Below are 25,839 nucleotides of genomic sequence, written 5' to 3' on the forward strand. Positions count from 1 at the left end.
GATTAATCTGACAAATGGTTTCCATTTAAAAAAAAAGCCATTCAGTTTCCCAAATTTATCTTGTGTCCTGAGGTTTTTAAATGTCACAGAGTTCTTCACAGCTATCTTCTGCTGTTTTCTAGAGCCCTAGGTTGGGAGAATATCAGTGCTCAGCTTGGTGGAGTGTTAACTCTTTCCTTCCATTTCATAGGTGTTGAGCGCAGTCACTGTTGAACCTTTCAGTTTCAGAATGCCGTGTTTGTAGATTGTGAAGGCAGAGCCTTTGGTGACACTGTTTCACACAGGGCAGTAAATGTCTCTGAGGCCATCCTACCAAGTCCATGGTCAAGTTTCTAAATGCTTAGTAATTACTAAGGCCTTCCATCAAAGATGCAATGAACCAGGCTGGAGAGAAAGCTGCCCCAGGGAGACTGCCAGTGATATTCTGGGGAGGGGTGACTGGTGGAGATTTTCATTACTCCCTCTGCAATGGTTTGTCCCAAATGGCTAGAGAAAAGTGGGTCGATTTTCCCCACCCTACCCTCAATTCTCACCAAAGCATACCGCATGGATGCCATCTTTTCTGAAGCAAGAACCAAATAAATAGTAAACCTAGACCCGGTCACACCACTACATGCTGTCGCTGAGTTCATATTTCTCTAGCTTGCTCCCAGATGGCTCTGCCTTCACTTCTGAGTCGGGGTCCGAGTGATGCAGCTGGATAAGAAGAATGTAGAAGAGGCCTCCGAAGAAAGCGCCAACCATCGGGCCCACAACAGGAATCCACCAGAAGTTGTTCCCAGCTCTGAAAGCAAACAGGAAGTCAGTGAGATACTTCTTGGCCACCCTGCTATCTCTAGCCTTGTTATTCACAAGTGACTCTTTCTGTGCCCACACCTACCTTGTATAAGCACGTTCACTAGAGCACCGCGATTACAATCCCGGACTCTGCAGCACACCTGATATCAGGAACCTAGTCCAGTGTCCTAATGACCCCACTGAATGATTGCACCCTATTTATTTTCCTTTTAGAAAGCATGGTACTTGGGCAAGTGAGATGGTTCAGTGGGTAAAGATGCTTGCGGCCCAGCCTAATGCCCTGGGTTTGATCCCCAGGACTGACGTGTTGGAAGGAGAGAGACAGTTCTTACAAGCTGTCTTATGGCCTCCATGTGTACATGGTGGTTTGTGTCTACCACCCATCCTATACCCCCATTAAAATGTAAAAATAAAAAATATACAGCTCCATGCATCCATGGCCCAAACTGAGGGCCTCTAGAGAGGCTATTCAGTAATTGTCTTTCCTATATTGTCAACCAGTGAAGCTTGGGGGTTGTGAATGAAAACAACTGGGACTCCCGGTTAGTGATGGCAAACTCCTAGAGATTAAAGAACGTCTAAGGCAGTGTGTGAGCTATCTGCTAAACGTCTGCCGAATATCATCAGAACCAGTGCTTATTTCTGGGGGCCCAGGCCACACATGCACTCAGCAGGGCTTCATCCTGCAAGGCCCTTTCCTCTGCAGAAACACCCAGGGTCTGTCCACTCCAGGAAAGGCACGGACCAGGAGACAGTAGGTCACTTTGTGAGGTTGGTTTGTTTATTTATTAAGTGGCACCATAGGAACGACTTCTATGACTGCTTAGGCAAAGCGAAGCACAAAATATCTCATTTAAAGATGTAGACAGTTGAGGAAAACTATTTCTAAAAAACGACAAACGTTCAGAATGATTCAGGGAAAGCAGATGACCAGGAGGATAGACAGGTGCCTGCAAGGATTTCCCTATACTCTGACTAGATTCTGGCCTTCTCTTGTGAACTAACAGGAAAAGGTTTGGAGAGCATCACAGCAGGGAAGCCCTTGTTCAGGATTCATGCACAAGGCTTTGGGCTTCTTCCCCCAAACCATAAGAAACTCAAAACCTTCCTGCCTGGTGTAATGGAGAGCATGCTGATTCTAGAAGAATCCAAGCCTACTCTTTGAATGATTATGCTTGGCAGCCACAGACTGATCCTTGTGGCCTTTTGTTTAGAGCATATTTTGTCTGAGATAGAGTCTAACTCTGCAGTCCTGGGTGGCCTGGAACTCATGATGTAGCCCAGGCTTCCCTTAAACGTTCATGGACTCACCTGCCTGGGCCTCCTTAGTGCTGGGGTTACAGCCTTCACACCTGTCTTGTATACAGCAGATTTGGATCAGAGAGGACAAAAGCAGAAAACAAGAGCACTGCCCTGGACTCCGGAAGACCTGGTCTCAAGTCTGGGACAGTCTGGAATGTCTCTGAGGAGGTACTCCCACTCTGAGCTTCAGTTCCTTCATTCACAGGGAGGGTGCAAGGAGGGACATGGGTTGGACGGGAGAGAACTGAGACTCAGCACGGCCGCCACCAGATGTCACTATTACTTCGTGCAAGAGGTTGCAGCATCCCTTCCCTCACCCTAAAATACGAATGCACCCTGTTGCAAGAGGCCGGCAAAGGGGGTTGCTTTCTTCTCTGGTTTAAAAACCTTCCTGGAAGCCTTGGCTAGAGGTAAGGTGCTATCCCTGTAGCAGCCATATTAGTTGTTCCACGGTTCCCTTTTTGGAGCATCTCTCTGTCACGGTGTGGACCCTGTCTGCTTTATTTGAAGCTGGACACATTGTGCCGGAAACAGAAGTCCTGCGAGGAGGTGCCCAGGTGTGACTACTTGTGGGGTCCTGGCTCAGTGCACACACAGGGCAACCATCATTTACTCTGTGTTCCTAGGACTGCCACAGGAATGTGTGGGTCTTTTGGCATAGATTCTATCCTCCTACTCTCTCCCTTTTCAACTCATCTTATATGGTATGCTAGATTAATTTAGATTTTAAACAGGTCAATATTCTGCCTCAAATTCTAGTGTGTGCACTGATTCGGAAATGTCCTTGTCTATCACAGTGACTTCTGCATATCTAATGTCCAATGAAGTGTTCCTGGGAGAATGAAGGACTCAGGAGTCCCTTGACAGCATCATATTTCAGTTCTAGTCTGGATTTGGTCACCAAGTCAATCTGTAGACAAGTTATATAACGAAAATGGTTCATGTTTAACCAGAGTGTCTATAGTCTCTACTCTCTGGTCCACATGTTCCTGCATCTCTGAGTCAAGGCTCAGTACTCTCTGTTGAAGGGCACCAGACACAGGACACCATTGGTACTTACGTGAAGACCTCAAATCCCCATCCTGCCAGAGCAGTGAAGAGCCTGGGGCTCAGGTCTCGAGCTGGGTTCATGGCACAGCCAGTGTTGAGGCTCAGAGAACAAGAAAGGCTAATGATCAGGAGGCCAATGACAAGGGGCTCTAGGCCTCTGGGGACCCCCATGTTTCTGGAGTCGAAAATGGCAAAGACAATCAGAAGGAGTAACATGGTAGACAGCACCTGGAGAGGGAGAAAATTTTCCAGAGTTCAGTCTGTTCTGTCCACCTGCTCACCCAGAGTTACCCCTTCTATGAAGATATTAAAACAGCTGGGATTGACACCGAGAGCCAGCTTGCTGCTCTTGCAGAGGATGTGGGTTCAGTTCTTAGCACCCGCACAGCAGCTCACAACCACCTGTAACTTCAGTTCCAGGGAATCTGATGCCCTCGTCTGACCTCCACAGGCACTGCAAGTACGTGGTGCACATATATATAAAGGCAAAACTCATCCACTTAAAATAAATAAATCCTGTTAGTGACAGCTAACATAGTGGACAAGCATGTGGCTCTTCCACAGACATGCTAGAAGCAGATGCTGATGGAGTCACCCATTGCAGATTGGGTGCCTGCTGAACATCACACAGCTGGTCCAGTCCGGAGAAGACTGGTCCTCAACTACCACACTATCTGCTAAGCTGCTCGTCAGTGACACTGAGGCACAATTGGCAAGATCAGAAAGTGAAGGAGGGTTGGCTTAGACTGGATGTAAAGACAGCAAGCAAGAAAGCAATAGATGAACGTGCAGAGGCAATGGGTAGAAATTTCTTATCAGGGAAACTCAGGCCGATGAAATGAGTAGGAAAATCTGCTTTGTAACAAAAGAAACGCAAACAGTGGCAAAGTTAGAGAAAAACCATTTTCCAGACGTTTTCTAGTGCACCTTAACACACTCCATGCTCTCGAGAGGAAATCCTGCAATAACTTATCAATATGCATCTAAAAACCAAAGTTCGTGCATACAATTCAATAGGTCAAACTCATAGACATAATGAAACTGTGGGAAATTATCTTAAAATACATACTTTTACTTAAGCATGGTTTGTTGTAGTGGAAACTGGAAGCCATTGAAGCAAACATCAATAACAAAAGAGGGAACTGCGTTACAGGATGTCTAGTCCATAACTTACTACAGAGACGCTAAGAGCTGTAAACAGCACCAGTGGGGTGACTCAGTACATAGTGGCATTTGGTGCCAAACTCGATGGCCTAAGCTCAGTCTCCTGAGTCCATGTGGTTGAAGAGAGAGCCAACACTCAAAAGTGGTGCCCTGGCTTCCACATGTGTGCTATGGCATGCACATGTACACATCCGCACATCCACACTAAGTACACGTAAAACTTTATATGGTAACATTTTAAAATGCTTATAACATTGAGAAATTAAATATTATAAATTCACGTTTTAAAAAAAATACACATAAAATGAAAACATTAACAGGCACTCTCAAGTGGTGGGATTTTTCTGCTCTCTCCAAATTCTAAACTTATAAGCCATCATTTTGTTTCGCAACCTAGATGACAGCTGTGAGTAGCTGTACACATAGTGTCTGTCACCCAAAGGGTAGCTTTCCGGGCTGCACGGCATGTTCACCTCACGCAGGCTCCATCCCGTGCTTCATCTCGCTGAGAAGTTGTAATGATTCCCATGAAGCAAACCCTGCTATTCTCCTTACAGATGAGGGCACTTAGGTAGACGGAGGTTGAGGCATGTGCTCGAGGGTGAGTAGAAGAGGCAGGTTGGGAGCAAAGCCGGTGAATTTATGGTTTAATTCCTTCAGTGTTTCACCAACTTTTCAAAAATACTCATAGTCAAAAGAATTTGTGTGTGGAGAGACATCTTCTCCAGAGAGCTCCGGTGCCTGCGCAGCCCTACCTGACCATCTCTGGCAGAGTGGAAGCCTGGGCTGGCCTAGTGCTTTTACTTTATCTCTTATCTCTGCCCTTGTAACCTTGAATGAACCACTTGTTTACTTAGTTGAACCTCTGACCCTGACGGTAGAGCAAGAACGGGTTGGAACCACAGGTATCTAACAAATACATATTAGCTAGCTGAACTAATTGGAAAAATGCTTGAATACCCATCCCCAAAGTCTATTCCAAGGTACCCTAGTTGCCTTGTTTGCTTGGCAGATAAATGGCTAATGGCTCTGGGGTTTTGTGGGTGCTGCATGTTAAACAGTTCCCATCGTCCAGAGGCATCCAGATGGGGCTGCAGCAATAGACTCCTAGTGCTTTGAAGCCAGAAAGATTAATTTTGTCCATCTCACTCTCTGTACTGTAGCTAATATCAGAGATATAAGGACCCCAAACTTGGACCACATCATGCCTCCAGCAACGTATTCTTTACCTTGTCTCTCCTCATACTATTTACACACTGCTAAACAACCCTCCTGCGACTCCCTTCTCTTCAGAGAGCTCCACTTTTCTCCACTTGTTAAACTTCTGTTTCCAATCAGCTCGTCTACTATCAGAGGTGGAAAGACCCTGAGAGGTAATGTGTCCCAAGCTGCCCACCATCCAGAGTTTATCATTCCCGCAGTTCCTATAGCCTACTATTTAAAAGCCACCTGACTGGCCTCCAACGGCTACTCCCAGCAACTGCTGTCCTCGTGAGACAAGGCCTTTATTTTGTACAAGCCAAATTTCCTGAAGCCTTCTTCTTATGGAGAAAAATGGCATAATTATAATTTCACTAATGTACAGACTAGGCCATTTATCGAAAAATATTTAAAAAAAATTTTTTTTTGTGTGATTTGTTTATTCTTGTTTTATGTGCATTGGGTATTTTGTAGGCATGTACATTTGTATAAGAGTGTCCGATCCTCTGGAACTGAAGTTACAGACAGTTGTGAATTGCCATAATACATATTCTTTGGCACTCAGTGATGGAAAGCCTGCCTTTCATGTCCAATGCCCCAGGTTCAACCCAGAGTGCTACAAACAAAATTTGTTTTGTTTTGTTTTTTATGCTTCCCAGGTGATGGATTCTGTCAAGAGGAAGCTGAATATCTCCTTCTAGCCTCCAGCTCCCAAATGATTGGGAGGTGTGTGTCACCACGACCAGCAGAAGTTACTTCAAATATCAATCTAGTTGAGATGCTTATCTCCCTTGAGAGGTAAAATCTCAGCCTCACGGAGAGATAGGACAGATTCATGACACCCCAGGTTCACCACCATATTTCATAGTCCTTGGAGGTAGACAGATGCCTTCTCTTGTAGCTATCACCCTTAGTGCCAAAGAGACACTAGAAGTGAACTGGACCTCATTTGCCTCTAGTCTGGGCAGCCACTCTTTGTCTTGATCTCAACTAATATGAAACACCTATGTGTAATTCTTTTAGCCACCCATAAGGCTGCACTTCCGGGTTCTGAAGCTGGAGCATGTACCCCCTGTGTGCGCATGTGTTGGTCGCCCGCCATCTGCGTCATCAGTGTCTGACACAAAAGGCCCTGTATGCAGGCACATGGCGTAGAGTCGCCTGTCATCAGCGTCTGACGTAGGCACGTTTTTCCCCTAGTGCACATGTGCTAGGAAGTCTTTAAAAGCTGGACGCGCAGTTTTTTACCATCCCCGCTTCTGTCCACACCATTTCCCGGGCCCATGAGCACAAACCCCCTTAATAAACTCCTACGTGGGTTCGTTTGCATCTCGTGTCCTCTTCTCATTTCCGCCGGACATTTTTACTATGTGCATTAAAAAGGAAGCTGAGAACCCTTCAAGTGGCATCAGCATCTTCAAGGGAAAATCATTGTCAAAAAAGCTCAGTTCATAAGGACCTCTGACTTGGAAACACAACCCTTCCTTTTTTACAGGCCTACAGTGCTCTAATACGCACTCCATGCTTATCCCCACGTTCTATCATGTCTTTCCACTTAAATCAGGTCCTTGTTGACTCTCCACTTACTTGGTCTATAAAGGCATTTGGCAGGGATATGAATGGAGCTGGGTATGTTGCAAAAATGAATGCTGTTGCATTTTCTCCCGCGACGAGCAACTTTCCGTCAGCAAAGGCCATGAGTCCATCTATGGAAGACAGAGCTCGGGGACATTAGTGTTTTCTAGAAAGGGCTGAGGGAGGCTGTTCTGGTTGACTTTAATTAAACTGTGGCATAGCCTAGGGTAACCTGAGAAGGCAATCCCAACCAAGAGATTGCCTTGATCAGGTTGGCCTGTGGATACGTACATGAGGGGTTGTCTTGCTTCTTAACTGATGAAGATGGGTCCATCTCACTGGGGTTGGCACCACTCTTCAGGGAGGTTATAGGCTGTCTAAGAAAGCTTTGTATGCCTGAGCCTGGAAGTCAGCAAACACTCCATGTTTTCTGTTTCAAGCTCTTGCTTGAGTCCCTGCTTTGACTTCCTTCCATGATGCACCATGACCCAGGAGTTGAAATAAACCCTCTTCTAAACCGCTTTTGGTCAGGGTTTTTTTTTTTTTTTTTTTTTTATCACAGCAACAGGAATCAAAGAAGAACAGCTCTAAACTTGGACCAGGACCTTAGTCCTTGGGGTCTGAGAGAGCATGGGGGTGTGGGAGGAATTCTTGGAATTTTCAAGATTGACCCAAAACCAAAGTGTGACTTTAACTTTAACTAAGCGGAAGTCATAACTCCTAGAGTACTCTCTAGTGCCCCTAAAAATTTACTTCAGAACCTGAAGGTGTATCGGGATAATGAAGATGCTATGGTTGGCCTTTAGAGCCCTCAGAGCCGGGAAACTGGATGTCAATGATACAGATAGTACCTACTCCATGCCTCTCTTTTGCTGAGCTGCTGGCTCCCTGAGTTTCTGACCTCGGATCTCCCTTAGACTTTTAATTCTCAGAGAGACACTGTGGGGAGGGGTCTCCTTGTACAACCGGTTTCCCTAGGGTTTGGATTAACAGTGTCTTAAGTTTGCCATTTAAAACACTCTAAGGCTCATCTTGGGTTGAATGCAAACAGCTTGTATGTTACAATTGGCGCCACAGGATCGATCCTAAGATTCCTTAGCCCTAAGGACTTTGGGAGCCCCTCATTTTCCAGAGAAGGAAACTGGGACCTACATGATCTAATGACTTGTATGTTTACTTATTTATTATTTATTCTGAGACAAAGTTTCAAATCACCCAGGCTGGCCTAGAATTTGCTTTGTAGCTGAGAATGGCATTGAATTCCTGACCATCCATCCTCACAGGTGCTAGGATTATGGGAATGTGCCCTCAAGCTTCATCCCCATGTATGTATTTAAGTCACAGGGTTACTCACTGCCACAGTCTTGGTTTCGTCCTGGGCCTGTGATCTCCAGGACCACATTTTTCTACAGACGGCTCCTGAGCAGATGCTCCAACTGTGGGCTAGATGGGGCAGAGACTCCCACCCAACCTGCTTCTTGGCTGTGCTTCTTCCTTAAAGGTGTGTTTCCAGATGCATAACCTGAATATCTCCTGGACCACAGCTTTCATGACCAGGCAGGATCCCATTTGTAGTCAAATCAGAGAAAGCAGCAGAGAGCCCACTGGCATTTTGCCTATGTTCATAGTGTAGTGCAGGGAGGACCCAAAACTAGGTTCTTAAAAGTTGTACCCTCCATTTTAAGATTTATATTTTGGAACCTAGAGAGGTGGCTTAGCAGTTAAGAAGTCTAGCTGCTCTTCCAGAGAGGACCTGAGTTTTGAGTCCCAGAACCCACATGGTATCTCTCTATACCATGAGTTCCAGGGACTCTGCTACTTTTTTCTGGCCTCTGTGATAATCAGATGCACAGGTGGTGCACACATACATGTACAGGCAAAAACAAACAAACAAACAAAGACCCACACAGATAAACATCTTTAGATTAAAAAGCCGATTCAGATTTTATTAAAAGGCTTCATAAATTGGCCCTGTTGATAACATGGGTCTCATTGTCACAATGCTTCCTGTTCTTGCTCAGTCTCATGCTTCCTACCAAGTTCAAGCTTCCATAGACTGCCCCACTACCCCTCCAAATCTTTGGACTCTGGGTCAGTACTCACCATAGTAAATGCCAAAGACAGTTGCAGCCCCTACAAAGGCTCCTAAAAACTGGGCTCCCACATAAAATGGGAACTTGAACCACTCCATCCTTCCAAAGACGCACATTGCAAAAGACACAGCTGGGTTGATGTGGCCTCCTGCAAGGAAGAGGAGACAGTCAGCGGGTAGAGGCCAGAAAGTGGGCGTGGGGAGAGGGAAACAGAAACACAGATGAGTGTTGGATGAGGGAAACTAATAATCCATTGCACTATTAAAGACGGTTTAGAATATTTATCTTATGAAAAGGGATTCAAACATTTAAAACTTGTGTAAGCAACTCGTTTTTTTAAAGTAGAGTTTTAGCCAGGCAGTGGTGGCTCACGTCTTTAATCCCAGCACTCGGGAGGCAGAGGCAGGCGGATCTCCTTGAGTTCGAGGCCAGCCTGGTCTACAAGAGCTAGTTCCAGAACAGGCACCAAAAGCTTTATCTGAATAAGAGCCGGGTTCCCTTGATCCCCTTCTAACCTCCTTGGGACTGGAGAGGTATTTTGCTTAGGAACTCATACTGCTTTTGCAGAATACTCCGGTTTGGTTCTCAGCACCCACACCAGATAACCCAAAACCCATCCGTAACTGGAGCTCCAGCGGATCTGATGCCCTCTCCTAGACTCCGCATGTACCTGCGCTCACATGCATGTACTCCACCCCACCCCCACAAATGCACATAATTAAAAATAATCACAAAGCAAGATGTATCTGCCTTGAAAACTAAGTGTGTTACACATATGCACATCTGAGCTTGCAAGGTGGTGGGGCACAAGGTAAACCTGGAGGACAGGGACGGCATTTTATGTGGAAGGGAATTAAAACCATTTCCAAAGTGAGCACAGTGAAATGTGGGCATTCAGGGGAGGTGTGAACAAGAGAGATGACAACAAGCCTGATGATGATTATGAGGGTGATGACAACCCTGAACCCTGGCCCTCATCAGAACCATGGTCATGCCTGTTCTAGAAGCCCAGCCCCCACAGAAAGCCATGCTTTTCCCGAGTCTCCTGTTCAAGGTTGAAAACTGGGTTTTTGGCTGCTAACCCGCAGAGACAACTACCCCTGCCTTTCAACTCCAGTGAACATGAGCAAGGAAATTCCAGGATGTCAAAGCATGGGGGGTCTCCCGGATCCTTCTGAGCACTGTGGGGTCTTGCCAGCTTAGGAGGAAGGTTGGAAGCGTAAATTTGGATAAACACAAAGACTGATGAGAAATTCCTGGAGCCGGCTGCATCTGTTCCTCTTCTCCCTGCGGCTGCGTGGAGAGTCTTTAGTTAACACTGGGCGGGCTAGGGATCAGGGACTAGGATCCAACAGCAGCCCACAGAACAAATGAAATGCCTTACATTTATAGACTTTAGAGGGGAGGAGGGTCTGAGCCTGGAGAAGAGGGTCTCTGAGCTTAGAGGAGACGAGCCTGAGCACAGCAGATGAGCCAAGGTACTGGATAGAATAAAAGACGTGGCTAATCTAACAGGGCAGAATCTGTGATCTAATACAGGCTCTCACTGTGGAAGGATAAGAGGGCCATAAAAAATCACCTCTGATCCAAACCATCTCTATGGAGTGCCTTGCCAGAAGAGGCTTCTAGAATAAGCTCTCTCCTAAGATAAAAAATCCTGCAGGTAGGTTTACATTTTGCAAGCACCCTGGAAGCCCAGTTAGTCTCAGGTCTCATGTGACGTCAGCCACTTTGTAGGCATTTTAGATAAGAGAGCCGATGAAATAATCAAGGGGCTTTGTTTAGTTGATGTACATGACAGATGTCCAGGGACAGTTGCTTGGGAGTCAGAGAGGGTAGATCTGGGAGGGAGCTTTGGACACGAATGAGGAGAAGGGGCTAAGGGGTGACAGAGGGTCCAGAAAGGGAGGGGGAGCAGTGGCTGGAGTCCAGAGGGCTCCAGAGCCTACCTCCTACAGACCTGCGTGGCCAGAGCAGCGTAGTGGAAAGAACATGAGCTCTAGGGTCAAGGAGTCCTGCTCTCAAATATCCACTCTGCCAAGGTTGCTTTGATAACCGTATTAGTCACGTAAAGAACCCCCTCGGGGAACAGTCGGGATCCAACAGGCTCAAGATGTGGGTCTTGGGTGAGCTAAGTGAACTTTCCAAAGCTTCTGTTCTGGGTGAACTCCCTATCACCCTTACACAGTTCTGGGATAGATACTTTACAAATTTCCTGTCACTGAGCAAGGCTATTCTGCTTTCTCAATTAATTCACTTAGAAATTATGTCAAAAATAGTCACCAACAGGGTCCACTGAGATGCCTAAGAGGGTGCAGTGAGGCACTTACCACCAAGCCTAACAACCTGAATTCAATCCCTGAGACCCGCATGGTAAAAGGAGAGAACTTACGGACTCTATGTGCATTCTATGGCATCTATGCATGTCTCCACACACACACATGTGCGCACACACACATACACATGCTACTTTAAAAAATAGTTACCACCGGGCAGCCTACATGCTTTGAGTAGCATATTACATAATTACGTGTGTATAATAATTACATGTGTATAACAATAAGCTTTGATTGGTTGAATGGCACATTCACAATGGAGCAGGATGCTAAAACTCCTTTATAGAAAATTGGTTCTTTATATTTAAAAGTGAAAGGCCACTGACTTCACCAGTCTATGACCACAAAATGGGACAACATTTATATTCATGTCTGGCATGCCTTGGTTGTTCTTGGAGTCCTCAAAAAGAGCTTCTCATGAGGCTACAAACAGTGTTAGGTACAGTCATCTTGATAGAGACACCCCTCACACAATTGTCTTCTCTGATTCCTGCCTGTGACCACTGATGCCAAGACTTATGCTGTGGTCTGTGTAGCTGTCATGGAACACACATGTGTTGCCCCTGCACATTGCTGAATCATCGGTGCTCAGAGAATGAACTATGCTAGTTCCACGCAGAGTCATGATACGTGTTCCCATTCCAACCCAACACCATCATTCGCCAGCCAGGCTCATCCACCATTTTATGGGGTTTGGGTGCTCTCACAGCCTCTCATAGACAACTTGGTCAGAGTCAAAGCCTGACCTGGAAATGCAGCCTCTAGTCATTTCAGATTCTCCCTCCCAAGAGCTCAGGACTCAGTCCCCAGGCCAGAGGGGACAGCTCTTTGCATCTTCCTGCTTCCGCTATCCTTCCTGCTGCTCTTTTCAATCCTTTCCCCCACAATGACTCCTCAAGCCCCCAAATACAACAATGAATGCAAAGATCTATGACCTGCAGTGGCAGTGGCCAGGTTCAATGACACTAACAGAATTCGAGGGGAATTAGTACCAAATGATTGCTTGACAATGTTCAGCTCAGGATATCATGCAGGCAAAATACTCTAAACTATTGGTTCTTAACCTGTGGGTCATTACCCTTTAGGGTATAAGGACCCTTTCACAGGGATCACATACCAGGTATCTTACATATCAGATACTTGCATTATAATTCATAACAGTAGCTCCACTATGGCCCAGAACACCTGGTCCTGCCCCAGGTCCCCTCCTAAGTTTCCAGACTGCATTCAATAGCACACCATCATTTTGCTTTGCAGAGCCCTGGAAATGGCCATAGTCAGCCTGGCCACTAGGGAAGAACCAGGTTAATGTTTTCTAGCTCAGGCACAGACTGTCATGAAGACAGAGTTGACATTGTGAAAGACCTAGTCACTCTCATTATAGCTAATAAAGATCCAAGAACTTGCCTCTGCTGGTTAGGTCTTTCCCGAGCTAGTCACAGGCTTATCTGGGAAATGGCTTCCAAGCATGAGATTTATAAAATAAGAAGTATTGATTGCTGGAGTATACCTTGCAGTAGCCAAGGATGGCTCAGGTGTGAGTGCTAACCCCATCTGGTCTTTGTTCAATGTTGCCTTCCCATAAGTCACTTAACTATTCGTTGGCATTTAAATTTTATCATCTATAAAAAGACATCAATACATATTCTTGCCGGATATGGAGACATAATACATAAGATACGTAAATCAGCCAATCCTGCTAGTACATTGGGACAGTTGCATTAATCATTGTAATAATGACTTCTACTGCATACCAGAGACACCGCCAGTGACATAAATAGCCATGACAACTGCTGTTGCAAATCCCATATTCATAGTGACTATTCCACCAAGATGACCTCGGCTGAGGACTGCTTGGGCAACAGAGCCACACCCAAGGACCTAGAAAGAAAGGACAAAATAACTCATTAAAGAAGTGGTTATGACCACTCTCTAACACAGTATACATTCACAGTGTGTAGATTTTTAGTAAAGTCATGAATTCAGCTCCCTTCAACACCCAACAATTCAAACTGTAATGCTCTGGCTGTCTTCATGGCAACAGCTAAGTTGCAGATGAATCTTACTAGGGGTATGCAGTGTAAACACCTTGCCTACACCTATAAATCAGGTAAGTTCACACCATGGTCTAGATTCTTCTTCTCAAAGGGATGAAAAATAAGGATTCTAGTTGGATGTGTAAAATTTCTACACAAATACCTTCTTGCTAGTGATTCTATGTGACCATTACAAGGTTGTCCAAGGAGGCCCCCTGGAGAAATTGAATTCATGTATGAGACATTCAACACATACAGGGTGATTTCAGCTTACATCTCTCCAAAGGCAGAAGGCAGATGGTACACAGGTGGCCTTTGGATGTCCCACTGTCCTCACTTCAAGGATACATCCACTCATCTTATTTGTAAATTCCTGGACTAAGGAAATACAGAAGAGTCTGGCTTCTGGAGATAAGCCCTTGGTATGCATGGTACATGTAAGACTTTGACTTGATCCACAGCCTTGATTTACTACAAGTAGTAAATCAAGCTGCAATTAGAGTGTGCTCTTTTCCATTTTAGATCACCCTGGCTTCACTTAGAGCCTGCCAACTGATCATCACCTCCTCTCCAAATCTCTATCATCAAGACTGTCAGAATTAAGCCAACATTCCTGTCTTCATTTTCACTTTGTAATATCAAGTCAATTGAATGCTGAGTACAACTTCTGAACTAAGCAAGTAGCACTGAATAACATCCTCAGAAAGTAAGGTTGGACATTATTGTCATCTGAGATGAACTACTCTAGACAGCCAGGGCAGAAGTGACTGCTAATTCTCTTAACAAGAGTCCTCTCCTGGGCAGAATTCCACTGCACAGTCTCTAGTTTGGGTCTAGGGGGAGCACAACAGCTTGATCTGACTTGTCCCTAGAGAGGCCTCTGACCTGTCTGACTTCACTCGGGTAAATCTCTCCCCTTCAGGCCTGGATGTTGAAATCGCCTGGGGTTGGGAGGCATGGGGTGGGTATAAATCATACTGTAGACTGAAGAGGAGGGGCAGGAGGAAAGGTGAGCCATGAGGGGCTTCCGTGACTCTCATCAGAATTTCCATCCAGAAGACTGCAGCACAGATATGTAGCATTACGGTTGTCTTGTTTGTATGTGTATGGTATATGTGCATGTGTATGCAGGCATATGCACATGTGTTCAGGCAAACACACTTGTATATGTCTATGAGGACACATGTCTAGCATCTTCCTCTATTGCTTTCACCTTACTTGCTCCCACCCTGAACCTGAAGCTCATCATTTCAGCTGAACTGGCTAGTAAGCTCCTGGGATCCGCTTGTCTCTGCTCCTCAACATTGGGGTCCCAGGCATGCATGGCCATTCCCTGTTTTTTAACATGACTGCTGGGATTTTGAATTCTGGTCTTCCTGCTTTCGTGCAAGCACTCTTACCCGCTGAGCCATTTGCCTAGACCTAGTGTTGTTTCTTGTTGGATATTTCTGTTGTAGCCTGAAAAACAATGAGGACAATGGTACACACACAGTGTGTTATTTAACCTCCAAAAAGAAGAGCGCTGTCCTGTGTGGTGGTGTTGGCTGAACTGTTAGAACGCCTTCCCTAGTCTCAGACCCAAAAAGAAGCCAGTTCTTATGTTTATCCTGCTTTTGTTTTCCTAGTCTATCAGGAAACCCTATTTAATTACATTATCTACTGGGATTTTTCTCACCAAACCTAACATGAAATTCAATTCTTCTGTAACACCCAATTATACTGTGTTCAGTTTACAATCAGTTCTGTGTTGGTCTTGGTTTCTGTACCTAGAAAACAATCTTTAAGCTTTCTTTTTAGACCTACATCCAAGCATATGCTAATATCTGCCCTTAATGTTTGTTTCCTACATATCTCCACATATCTCATAGACCCACAAGATCACGACTTGGTCTTTAAAAACATAAGCAGAAGACAAACAAACAAAAATTAAGGGGCTAGAAAGATGGCCCAACAGCGAAGAGCACTTTACTGCTCTTGTAGATCTGTGTTCAGTTCCCAACACCCAAGTAAGGCAAGTTTACCCCTATAACTCCAGTTCCAGAGGATCTACCACCCTCTCATTGTCTCCAAGGATACCTGCATGCACACGTCACACACACACACACACACACATACACACACACACACGCACGTGCACACGCATAAATTTAAAGTTTTTAATTAAAATTTTTAGTTAACATACAAAACAGTGGGTTTCATTATTAAAATTTCACAATATACCATTGTACTTTGCCATCCATTGTCCTCTCTTTCCCCCAGATAATGCCCTCTACTTTAAGGCCATAGGTAGGAAGACATGATGAATAGAAGATAGACAGACAGACAGATACTAGGTGGATTAAGCTCCTTAGAGGAAACATGTAATATTTTGTCTTCCACCTTCTTGACAAAACCTCGCTTGTGCACAATCTAGCTCCTTATCCAGGGGAGCTGGACAAATCCCTCAACCATGTAGGAGATGGATGGTGTGAGAAAGCTGTGAATCTGCTCTTCGTTGTGTCCTTCACTGTACATCCAAAGCCTCTTTCACCTTTTATTTATACTCTTGAGCTGTCTTCACCAGGCATTCTCTCATGAGCTCAACCTATTCAACTGCCAGCCTACAAAGAACAGCATCTTCTACTGGACACAGTCCCTGTTATCAGACTGGAAGGTCAGAAAATCATGTGAGCATTGAGTTCTACCTCCACAGAACTACCTCAAATTTAAGATTATGTTTATTTTGTATATGAATCCGGGCAGGGTTCGGCCGGACATTTCATTTCTGTTCCACTGAAATTGTCTGAAGACATATGAGTTCTTCCTGCATTCAGATGTCTGCCTTGTAGGTACTGGCTACCCACCGAGGCTTTAATCAGAGTACAGACCAGAATACCTGCTGCATGCTGATGTGCTTCTCCATAGCATGCTGGTTGGCTGTAAAAGTTGAGCATCATGTAGCCCCAGAGTCTATGTTCTTAATTCCTATATCATGTCCCTTGCTGTCTGTACCATTTTGATCATTCTGAACTTGATAGCAGACAGAGGGAATCTACTATAGATATTCTTCCAATACTATACATACTTACACAGAGAAAAATTTTTGGGTCTCTGTAATAGTTTCAAATGTTTTTATGTCAAATAATCAGAGTGCTGCCTTTTCTGTTGGGTAAGAAAGCATGCTTTGTGGTTGTGTAAATGAACACAGCAAAAGCCTGACCTCAGGCTTGCTTCATGGGTATTTTCAATAAAGGTTCAAAGGAGATAACACTAATGAAAGCACTATCTAAACAGCAAAGGGCGATCATAAATGAAAGCACAGGATATTGGTGTTTTAAGTGTCAACTCCAAAGGAAAGCTAAGAGTCAGTGAATTCAAATGATTGCATCCATGAACCTCACCATGAGCTTATTTATGGGCAAAAACAAGCAGGGCAGGGATACACTTATGACAGGCAGCAGGAGTAGTTGCTGTGCCACTGCTAGTCACAGAATCAAATGTGGGCAAAGTTGCAAAGATTCAAGTGGTTTTATTTGTTTCCAGAGACTTTCCAAAGACTGATTCTTTTATAGTGTGAGTTCGTTTATCTGTTTGGTGTGTGTGTGTGTGTGTGTGTGTGTGTACTATTGTTCTGGGTAGGAAAGTGACAATACCTTTAGTTTCCTTAACTTTCTGTCTATAGCTTCTAGCCAGGGTTACCTTCAACCTCTTGCCATCTAGTGATGGAGCCAGAAGGTAGGCTACAGATATACTGAAAGTCTCTCTTCTGCCCAAGAGGCATCACTGCACATCCAGGCTTTCTATTGTCTTGTCCCATGAAGCCCAGTCCCCTTCTGCCCAACACAGATCTACATGCCAGCCACTTTGAGTCCTTTGAACTGATATCTGCCGGTTCAGCTTCTATGTACCTGCTCACAGTGTGCTTTTCTCTTTACTTGCTCCTCCAAACCAAATATATTCTTAATTCTGAACTGAAATTCCTGCTTCAGGAAGCGTCCCCCACCTCCACTGAGCTCTCATTGGCCTTTTGAAACATTTCCAAATGCTGCGGTCCTGACATGTCACATTATGTGGCATTCCTTCAAGACTACAGTCCACCCAGATATAGAGCCCAGTTGGTACAGTGATTATCCAGTGTTCACAAAGCACTGAGCTCAGTCTTCAGCACCACATGAAGGCATGGTGGTGCCCACCTGTAATCCCAACATTTGGGAGGTGGGGGTAGGAAGGTCAGAATTTAAGGAAATTCTCATCTACCTATCAAATTCAAGATCAACCTGTCCTATGTCAGACAATGTCTCAACACCCTCCCCCAAAAGACCATACTGCTATAATGTCTACCAGCACTGTTTATTCCTCTAATATTCATATTAAAACAATACTTGATGAAAGATTAAATGTAAGCAAAAAAATAAAACTCTTTTTTTCTTGTAATCATGAGTACAGAAAAGAGGAAAAAGTGAATTTGGGATAAGATGATTAAGGAAAAAGAGGTGTGATTTCTAAGAAATATTATTTCAAAGTTCCAAAAGTTACAAGTTGAGTCACAACCTTGTAACAAACCCTTTATTGTACACAACCTGGACCCTAACATGATGGAGTGATTTTCATGAATTGCTGGGGGCAGTAAAGAGTAAGAGGGAAGACTCAGCCTTCGTGATTTTGTTATTGTTGTTTTTGATCCTTCTCAAGGGTCCCGTGTATTTATCACTTTCTTTAAAGTGTAAAACAACATTCTGTGGACTGGAGAAATGGTTCAATGTTTAAAGCACTTGCCACTCAAGTTCAGAACCTGAGTTCTGAATCCCAGAACCCACAGAAAGTTGAGTCCTATATCCAGGATTTCCATCTTCATAAGACAAACTCTCTTGCTTTTGGGATAGTTGTTGTTAATCTCTCCAAAAAAAAAAAAATGTACTATAAGCTCTTTGCCAGGGTTTACTTTCTTCCCATATTTGTTAATTTCATCATTAGTGAAAGGTACTATAATTTCTACTGGGTCTATTCCTAATTGACGAAGTCTCAATTTTCCTTTTAGAATAAACTCAGAGAACTTTTCCACATAAGTTTTTAATTTTTCCATTTGGCTTATGTGGTAAAAAGGTCCATTCTAAGATAATATCTTCCCTCTGCATTAAAATTCCTATTGGGGAATATTTGGAGATGATATGACTAGAATGTAGTTAAGGTTTGCATCCTCATGCTTCATATATGTCTTCTGTAATTTTCTTCAATAAAAGTCAATTCTCCCTCAGCTTCTCCTGGTAATTCCCTGGGACTATTTAAATCCTTGTCACCATTTAAGGTTTTGTTTAAATTAATCAGTTCATCAGGTTTTATCCCAATAGTGAGTCGTAGCTGGGAATGTCTCCTAACAGTCTTTGGAAGTCTTTAAGAGTCTGTAATCGGTCTCTCCTATGTTGCACCTTTTGGGGTTTAATTTTCTGTAACCCTCTTTTATAGCCTAAATAATTAATAGAATCTCCTCTTTATATTTTTTCAAGAGCAATTTGTAATACTTAACAAGGCAAAATTTTCTTTACTTCAAACATTCTTTCTAAAGTATCTACATTTGAATCAGATTGCAAAATATCATCCATGTAATGGGTAAACTATAGATTGCGGAAATTGCTTATATATCATTTTCAATGGCTGATTTTAAAAAATTGGCACAGGATGGTGCTATTTAACATTCCCTATGGTAGAACCTCCCACTGATAGCTCTTAGTAGACTGAGAATAATTATAAGTAGACACCGTGAAGGCAATTTTTTTCTCTGTCCTTTTCTTGCAAAGGTATAGTGAAGAAATAGTCTTTTAAATCAATAACTATAAAAGGCCATCCTTTAGGTAATAGAAAAGGCAAAGGGATGCCATACTATAGAGAGCTCACTGGCTGAATCACCTTATTTGCAGCTCTTAAATCTGTTACCATTCTCCATTTTCCAGATTCCCTTTTAAGAACAAATACAGAAGAATTCCAAGGGCTGGTTGATTCTTCAATATGCTCAGCATCTAGTTGCTCCTGTACCAACTGTTCTAAAGCCTGAAGTTTCTCTTAACCCATAGAGGTTTGACTGTCAGCCATTTTAAAGGTAGGGCTGTGATGCCTTTGAAATATCAGCAGCTGTTGTACCCTGTTCTTGTACAACCTGAATGGTTGGTGACTGTTCTTTATAAAACCTTCTAATATTTTTCCCAGAAACATACGATAATTTATGGTTTGTTCCTATGATTGGGGGAATGTTAATCTCAATATTTCATTGCTGTAACAAATCATGTCCCCACAAATTCACTGCTATGTATAGCTACATATGGTTTTAATATTCCTCTCTGTCCTTCTGATCCTATATATTCAGCTCATCTCATGCTCTGTTTTACTTGAGATAAAGTTCCGATCCCTAAAAACTGAACATTTACATCCTGAAGAGGCCAATTTGAATGCCAAGATTGCGATGCAATTATTGTTACATTTGCACCTGTGTCTACCAAACCTTCAATGACAATATCATTTATTCATATTTTTAATTTTGATCTTTGTTCATTTATAGAAGTTTGCCAAAATATTTGCTTTATGGTTTCTCCTGAATTTTTTGGTCTCCTTTCTATAACTGTTCTATCATCCAGAGCAGTATGGTTTCTTACAATAGGCATTAGGTTATTTAATTGCTCTGGAAAGGAGTTTCCTCTAGGATGGCAGGAAAGGACTGAACTGGATTTGGCAAAGGGGCCGAATTTGGCATAGCCCCTCATGGAGCTTCCTGATGGCAAAGGATTAACATGAATAGTCCTCATTGACCTACATTCATTAGTCTAATGCCTGCCTTTGCCACACCTTCTGCATTATCTAGAAAAGAGGGGATATGCTCTGAATGAATTTTTCTTAGGAAAAAACCTTGTTCCTAGGAATATTTTGTCTACAATCCCTGTTAAAGTGACCTTCTTTATCATAATTATAACATTTATCATTTTGATTTTTCCTCAAACCTTTGGAAATCACCTCTCCTATCCATGCATCATCATGTTCATGAGATTCGATATTAATTATATCTCTTATCCATTCCCCCAAAGGTGCTGACCTTGCCTTTAATGGCCTAATTATCCTTTTGCATAGAGGATTGGCATTCTAAAAAGTCAGAGATTCAACTATTATTTGTCTAGCTTCTGAATTTGGTATCCTTCTATTTACTGCTGAAGTCACTCTTTGTAAGAAATCTGTACAGACTTCCTTTGACCCCTGCACAACTATAGTAAATAACTCAACTTTCTTTCCAAATTCTCCAGTTCTGTTCCATGCATAAATCCAGGATGTGGTCATCATACAGAACTTGCCTTCTATAGTAGCATAGTCTCCTTCTTCAAGAATTTGATCTTAGGAGATTTCCCTACCTCTAGCTTTACTCCATTGTTCAATAATCTTTGCCTCTTCTCTGAACCAGGTACTCCATTGTAATTGTGTACCAGTCCTTAAAACTCCACTAACCAAATCTTTTCAGTCATTAGGGATAATTTATTAAAAACTGACCATGAGTTTAACATTTGCTTCACAAAAAGTGAATGCATGTCGAACGAGACAATTGCCTCCTTGAATCTCTTTAAATCTAACAATGGCACAGGAGTGCAGTTAGCTGTAACAGAGCCTTTGCCATTTGGAAATTTCTGTAAGGTTACTGGATATATTAAAGTTGGTTGTCTGAAAACCTTAGGCTGTTCCTCTATTCTTATTATGCAATGCTGAAATTGGCTCTCCATTAAATTATTTTGTCTGGGTTTGAATCTCTCTGTAATCTATTTTATTAGATTTTTCTAAGGCCTGTATCTTAACACTCAGATTAATCAACTTTTTTAGTGATAAGACAAAAATCATAATGCTGATGTTTACAATTGGCATCACATAAATTCAATCTAAATTAAATATTCTTTCATTTAATTGTTCCATTTTCAAACTGTCTGCCAGTTTGACAGTTTGAAAATGGAACAATTTCTACCATATCATCATATAGAGACAAATCCCACCATTATAATGATTTTTCCAGTTTTTTATATTTATTTATTTATTATGTATACAATATTCTGTCTACATGTATGCCTGCAGGCCAGAAGAGGGCACCAGACCTCACTACAGATGGTTGTGAGCCACCATGTGGTTGTTGGGAATTGAACTCAGGACCTTTGGAAGAGCAGGCAATGCTCTTAACTGCTGAGTCCTCTCTCCAGCCCGATTTTCCCCATTTTTTAATGTGGGAAAAAAAAATCTCTGTTTTAACTAATTCCTCCCTTTAAGAATTCCCAATTGTCTTACCAAATCTACCAATGATATTGATGGAGATCTGAGACTGATTGCTGCTGTGTAGAACAGTAAAAGCCTGGCTAGATTTCAAGGCAGCTGCCTTGTTTGGCAGCAGCCTGAGAAGGGGGTTCACAGAGAATCTGCAACCAGTGGTGGAGAGAGACAGGAAAGAGAGAGAGAGAGAGAGAGAGAGATAAGAAAGAAAGAAAGAAAGAAAGAAAGAAAGAAAGAAAGAAAGAAAGAAAGAAAGAAAGAAAGGAAGGAAGGAAGAAAAGAAAGAAAGGAAGGAAGGAAGGAAGGAAGGAAGGAAGGAAGGAAGGAAGGAAGGAAGGAAGAAAGAAAGGAGAAAGGAAGGAAGGAAAGAAAGCCTAGCTGGGTGGGGCTATAGCCCCACATGCAGCCCTGGCCTATGTTGGCAGCTAAAAACCTCAGGCAAATGGCTTTTCATTAATTCGTACTCCAAACATTGGGCACCAAATGTAGCATAAATAGAGACCCAGGGACAGAAATTGGAGTTCAACCCCAAAACCAGAAAAGCAAAGCAGTCAAGCCACTAGAGAAGTCTTGGATCTACCAAGGCTGGGAAACCACAAACTAAGCAGACAGCCTCTCCCTCCTCCCTATGAGTAAGGGTGACTGACTCCCTAGTACTGGGATAAAGGTGTGGACCACCACCACCTGGGTTTATTTCTGCATTGATCTTGTGTAGCCCAGGGTGGCCTTGAACTCACAGAGATCCATCTGACTCTGTTTGTCAAATCCTGGGATTAAAGGTGGCTGTCACCACTGCCTGACCTCTAGTGGTTTTAGCTTTGCCTCTGGTCTTCAGGCAAAATTTATTTATCATAATACAAATAATATACCACTGCAGAGTTCCAGTGGCTGATGTTGACCAGATTAGACACAGTGCAGTGAGGAATTAGTGAGTTTCAAGGTAGATGTGAGATAAACATTCAGTGCTCACAGGGACAAAGGAAAAAGTGGCGAGAAGTATAAAATAGTGGCTAAGAGACAAACAGAAAAAGGTGGAGGTCAGGCATTGTGGAACCCACCTTTAATACCAGAACTTGGGAGGCTGAGGTAGGTGGATCTCTGTGAGTCTAAGGACAGCCTGATTTAGAAAAACCCTGTCTCAAAATAAACAAACAAAAAAAAAAAATAGAGAAAGTCACACCATTTCCAAAAACAGATCACAAGAAAGACAAGGTGGCAAAGGCCACAATTCTTCACAACCGGCAAGAACAGGAAATATTTACATTAAAGACAAACCATGAATATTTCCCCTCAGCTATATGGTAGAAAATCTTAGAATTCATTTTTTTTTTTAAATTCTCATACTATCCACCAAAGAAATGTAGGTTTGTAAGGACCTAAAGGCTGACAACAGACCAGAAACAGAAATAAAAGTGACGATACCTGCAAAGTACCCACTTAAAAATTGCCATTTCTAATTGATCTTTTAGCAAGGAGCACAGTCAAGACAGAGGTGGAGACATGTTTGTTCCATGTCTACCTCTTTGAAAGCAACAAGGACAGGACAAAGCCTTTGCGGAGGCTTCCCACACCAGCCAAAAATGTGTGTGTGTGTGTGTGTAGACAGTGAGTGGTACTTTGAGATGGGCCATCAAGACAAAGCTGAAGGCTCAGAAGCTCTGGTTTCTAGTCATTTCATTTGAACACACCTGGTCTCAGCAAATGCCAAACAGGCACAATTGATTATTCGAGTGTGTTGGGCCTGAGAAATAGTGTTGGGTGGAATAGAAAGTATGCACCGAGTGAAGGCAGAACGGGGGCGACCTTAGCAAAAGGAAAACAATGGAGAAGGTGAGGGCAGGCCTCAGGAATACTGTCAAACCATAAATTGTTGACCAGCAGCACACAGGACAAGTTAAGTCTGAGAACTTAATCCTAGTTATTATTTTAATGAAATAGAAGCTAACAACACGTTTAGTTTTTTAATTAGAAAATGAGTCAATATAATTGATAGTGAATGTAAGCAAGTCTGCACTAGTAACATTACCAACACAATAAAAGGAGAGAGCTTGAAGGGAGGTGCCTGTAGGTAGTGGGAAGGGAGAGCTGGGCTCCTGGAAAGAGATGGGAAACCGAGATGCATATGATAAAGATGCGTTGTTTACAGATATGGTGTTGTCAAAGGATAAACGAAATTGTCCTATCTTTTTTAAAACCAGTAATAATGAAACTGACAGAGAACTGAGAAACGAAACAAGACTGAGGAGCTGGAATAGCTGGTCAGAGTTTTGCTGTCTGGATTTGCAAACTCCTCAAACACACAAGGCAAAGCACTTAGGGCACCCAGAGGGTGCATGGGGGAGTGAAGCGGATGTGGCTGAGGAAAGCTGGTGGAGGCAGTGAGAAGACAGAGCGATCAAAGCAGAAACCACTGGAGTGGAAACCAAAGAAACCTTTTAAAAACCGTAAAGAGGGCGTGGCTATTGGGATTCGGTGAAGACTTCAAGGGCCTGAGAAGGCTCTGTAATGCATTTCAAAGTCGGTGCTCTCAAAATCTTAGTTTTGAGAGGATTAGCAACTTTGAAAAAGTGTGCGTGAAATTGCAAATGAAACATAATAATTTATTAATTTATTGGGGCTGTTTGTTGAATAGGGTCTCCTATAGACCAGAGTGGCTTCTAGCTAGCCATGTAGCTGAGGATGGCCATTAATCCTGATCCTCTTGACTCCCAGGAACTAGAAGCACATGTATGTGCTTAGCTGAATTTCTTAGACAAATATATCAATTTCCAAAATGGAATCAAGAACATAAAAATATAAACTGGACCTACAACATTTAAGTAAATCTTACCCCTCCTTGTTTCTCCTCTTTCTCTCTCCCTTTTTCAGTGTTTACACTAACTAATCTTTAAGAAATAGATAATTCCCAGCATATAGAAAGTATTCTTGGGCTAGTGAGATATCTCAGAACATAAAGGCACATGCTGCCAAGTCTGACAGCCTGAGTTGACCCCAGGACTCCCATGGTGGAAAGCAAGAACTGGAAAAATGGTATCTGACCTCTACACATGCACATGGCCACACAGACGAAAAGATAAAGAAATAAAATGAAAATTTTTAAAAACTAAGCATTCTACAAAATAGGTCTGAGAGAAATAATTCCAACCCATTTCAGGAGGCTCATGAAACCTTAGTAGTAAAACTAGACGAAGATAATATATAGAAATTACGGTGTTGGGGGTTGGAGAGTTGGCTCAGCAGTAAAGAGAACTGCTGCTTTGCCAGAGGACCCAGATGTGGTTACCAACACCCACACAGCAGCTCATGACCATCTGCAATGGGTTCCAGGGGATTCAATGCCCTCTTCTGCTCTCTGCAGATACCATGAATACACCTGATATACATACATACATGTAAGCAAAATGTTTATACAAATAAATGAAAAACAAATAAATCTTTAAATTTTTATGATATAAATATTTAATAAAGCATTACATATCAAGTGTAGTATGATTAATTAGGGATTAGTAAGAAGAATACAGGGCTTATTTAATGCTAAAATTGTTTATCAACAGAATTGACTACACGAGCTTATAAAAGGGACTCACGTGTTTATTTCAAACTCTTACATAAGTGTATGTGTTTCATTGATGCAGAAATAGTATTCTAAAATATTAAAAAATCAGCCCTAAATAAGAGTTCTCTTAAATTATACAGTATTCTCCAGAATCCCGTAGGGATATTCACATTTAATGAGAAAACATCATGAAATTGACTATAAAATGATAAAATTACTATGACTTCTACTGACACCACACAAGAGGTTTAAGCCACACAAATGACAGTAGAAGAAATCAAATGCTTAGAGAACAGAACACAGCAAAGCTGTCATTACCTTCAGAGAAAGAAATCCTTGACAATGGCAAGAGAGCTATGTTAGAATCTATATGACAGATACAAAATATAAAATTCTAGTAAAAAGCCAACTAATGATCCACTTTCGTGTTCATGGGTGGAGAAAAATCAAAATTCTGAAACTGTCAG

The 25,839-nt window shown here is 42.7% G+C and overlaps 1 protein-coding gene across 1 annotated transcript in view; it reads right to left on the reverse strand.

The window, feature by feature from the left end:
• Positions 1 to 609: 609 nt before the first annotated feature.
• Positions 610 to 25,839, reverse strand: part of Aqp9 (aquaporin 9) — a 32,851-nt gene continuing 7,621 nt past the window's right edge. Inside the window, exons 2-6 of the mRNA XM_057768593.1 lie at positions 13,273 to 13,399; positions 9,193 to 9,330; positions 7,102 to 7,220; positions 3,161 to 3,378; positions 610 to 784 (exon numbers count right to left, since the gene is read on the reverse strand). Coding sequence (XP_057624576.1) covers positions 610 to 784; positions 3,161 to 3,378; positions 7,102 to 7,220; positions 9,193 to 9,330; positions 13,273 to 13,399 — 777 coding nt within the window. The remainder of the gene's footprint in view (positions 785 to 3,160; positions 3,379 to 7,101; positions 7,221 to 9,192; positions 9,331 to 13,272; positions 13,400 to 25,839) is intronic.

This window comes from Chionomys nivalis, chromosome 4, assembly GCF_950005125.1.
Source record: "Chionomys nivalis chromosome 4, mChiNiv1.1, whole genome shotgun sequence".
NCBI classification, from domain to species: Eukaryota; Metazoa; Chordata; class Mammalia; order Rodentia; family Cricetidae; genus Chionomys; species Chionomys nivalis.